This window comes from Larus michahellis, chromosome 4 (assembly GCF_964199755.1).
Source record: "Larus michahellis chromosome 4, bLarMic1.1, whole genome shotgun sequence".
Lineage (NCBI taxonomy): Eukaryota > Metazoa > Chordata > Aves > Charadriiformes > Laridae > Larus > Larus michahellis.
In genome coordinates, this window is record NC_133899.1 from 31,672,591 (window position 1) to 31,674,862 (window position 2,272).

General features: G+C 56.0%; 1 protein-coding gene across 1 annotated transcript; it reads left to right on the plus strand.

Moving 5' to 3' along the window:
- Window positions 1-208: 208 nt before the first annotated feature.
- LOC141743070 (inositol 1,4,5-trisphosphate receptor-interacting protein-like 1) lies at window positions 209-1,735 on the plus strand. The gene has a single exon (XM_074586797.1). The coding sequence runs from the start codon at window positions 209-211 to the stop codon at window positions 1,733-1,735; it is 1,527 nt and encodes a 508-aa protein (XP_074442898.1).
- The last annotated feature ends 537 nt before the right edge of the window (window positions 1,736-2,272 follow it).

Here is a 2,272-nt window from a genome sequence, read left to right on the forward strand (position 1 = left end):
CGTCACAATGGGGGGCAGCTATAAAAGGCGCCAGCAGCAGCGCTGCCCCAGTACGGCCTGGGCTAGCGGTGAGTGGGCTGCCGGGGGGAGGCTGGGCTGGACCAGGGCCGGGGCAGAAATGCCGGCCCCCGCAGGGTGGGTTCTCACCCAGCATCGAGGGCCCAGCCACTGGCCCCTGGGCTGGGCACAGGCCTTACTCCTACAGGCTATGGCTGCAATAAGGGTCCTCGCCTTGCTTGTGCTAAGCATCTTCCAGCTCCTGCCGATGGTTGGCGATGAGCTGGACGAGGCCATGCGCGAGCATGTGCAGCAGCGTGTGGAGCATCTGATGGCTCGGATGACTTGGCTGCTGCAGGAGCTGGAGCAGAGGAGCCTGGAGCAGAGGAGCCAGAAGCCAGCCTTTGCCTGGGGAGGCCTCATCTTTGCTGCCTTGCAGCAGTGGCAGTTCTGGGCGATTGCTGGAGTCCCAGTCCTGCTCTTCAGGCTCTGCTGGTGGCGCTGGAAAAGGAGGCAACAGCCAGAGATCGGCCATGAAGAGGAGAGCTCCAGCAGCAGCACAGAGCTGCAGGAGGATGAAAGTGAAGAAGAAGATGCTGATGATTATCAGAGGTGTCTGCTGAATTCTATCACAAAGCGCATCCGATTGTCAGTGAAGAGCATGGCCTACAGGAGACAGGTGGTGGAAGAGCTGGCGAGCGACCTCCTCACTGTCTTACAAGAACGCTTGTCAAATAGTTTCTTCCCGGCGCTGCAGCCAGCCATCGGGGTGGGCAGCGCCTTTGAAGGTTGGAGTCCCGCTGGGCATGATGCTGTCTACCGCCTGCTTGTGCCCATGAAGCCCCCCCGGGGGCACACCTTCCACCTGGAGCTGGGCGCTGCGGGGGAGATGCCGGCAAAGAACTGCGTCCGCGTGGAGCTGGAGTGCACCTGCACCAGGGACCAAGGCATGGAGAACGTGCTGTGCTTCCTCCACCAACCTGAGGAGGGGCTAGGCAGAAATCAGGTTTCGAGCCTCCTAGGCATCCTCTGCACTGGCTCCTACCTAGATGTTGAGAAAATTGCCCGCTGTTTTCAGAACATGGTGATCTCAGCCTGGCGGGAGATGCCTCAGTCACGTCTCTACACTATGAAGGTGCTGCCTTCCAGCCGCTCCTGCAAGCTGCAGCTGACAAACTCCTCCAGGAGATCCCTCTTCATTGAGATGATGTTTGGGGTGCAGCGAGGCGACTCGGACATCTTCCTGAGCAGCCAGACTGCAGAGGCCATCTTCACCCCAAGCACAATTTGGGCAGAGAGCTATGCTGTGGCCGAGGTGAAGTTCTTCAGGCATGTGGCCAGGCAGGCCCCGCGTGACACCTCCCACCTCAAATGCCTGCAACTCTGCGCTGGTACCCTGGTGGGAACAGGCTTTTCCACCTATACCTTGAAGACAATTGTGATGCACCTCCTGAACACCATACCCTCGTCAAGCTGGAGAAGGAGGGAATTCCTGATGCGGCTGCAGGATATCATGTGGTACCTGCACGGCTGCTTGGAGGAAAAACGCCTGCACCACTTCTTCTTTGGTAATGAGAACATGCCTGAGGACATCGTCTTACCCCCAGACACCCAAACAGCTAAGCCTATCAACCTATTCCAGTACCTGGTGCATGATCCAACAGCCCACACCAAGGCACTGCGTGAGTTCAGTGTACTGCAAGATCAGCTCATAAGACTGGTCTTCTACAGACTTTGAAAGAGGTCTTCCTGCACAGAGCTGTGTTTGTGTCCCCTAAATGGCTTACGCCTCTTCAAAGAGAGTCCCTTCCTTCTGGGAGTTTTACCCTTTACAAAGATGACAGTATATCACTTGTTTAAAACACAAATACTGTGTCTGTGAGTGTCTGTGCATCCATTTTTTGGGGAACATGGGCATAGTGTTTTTGGGGAACACGAGCATAGCTGAGCTTTGCTCAGCTGCCCTAGAGTTGGGAAGCTTTTTGCTGAAGAGCTGATGTGGTGGGCGCTGGTTTCATGATTCATTGGGCTTTGGCTTCCTCAGTTGTGTGTTTAATCCCAGTAGTCAGCTTGGCATCACACAGCTGCTCCATCACCTAGAATCACAGAATCATAGAATTGTTAGGGTTGGAAGGGACCTTAAAGATCATCTAGTTCCAACCCCCCTGCCATGGGCAGGGACACCTCCCACTACATCAGGTTGCTCAGAGCCCCATCCAGCCTGGCCTTAAAAACTTCCAGGGACAGGGCTTCCACCACCTCTCTGGGCAACCTG

Coding starts and splice junctions, on each gene's coding strand:
- LOC141743070 (XM_074586797.1), top strand. CDS start 209: ATGGCTGCAATAAGGGTCCTCGCCTTGCTTGTGCTAAGCATCTTCCAG.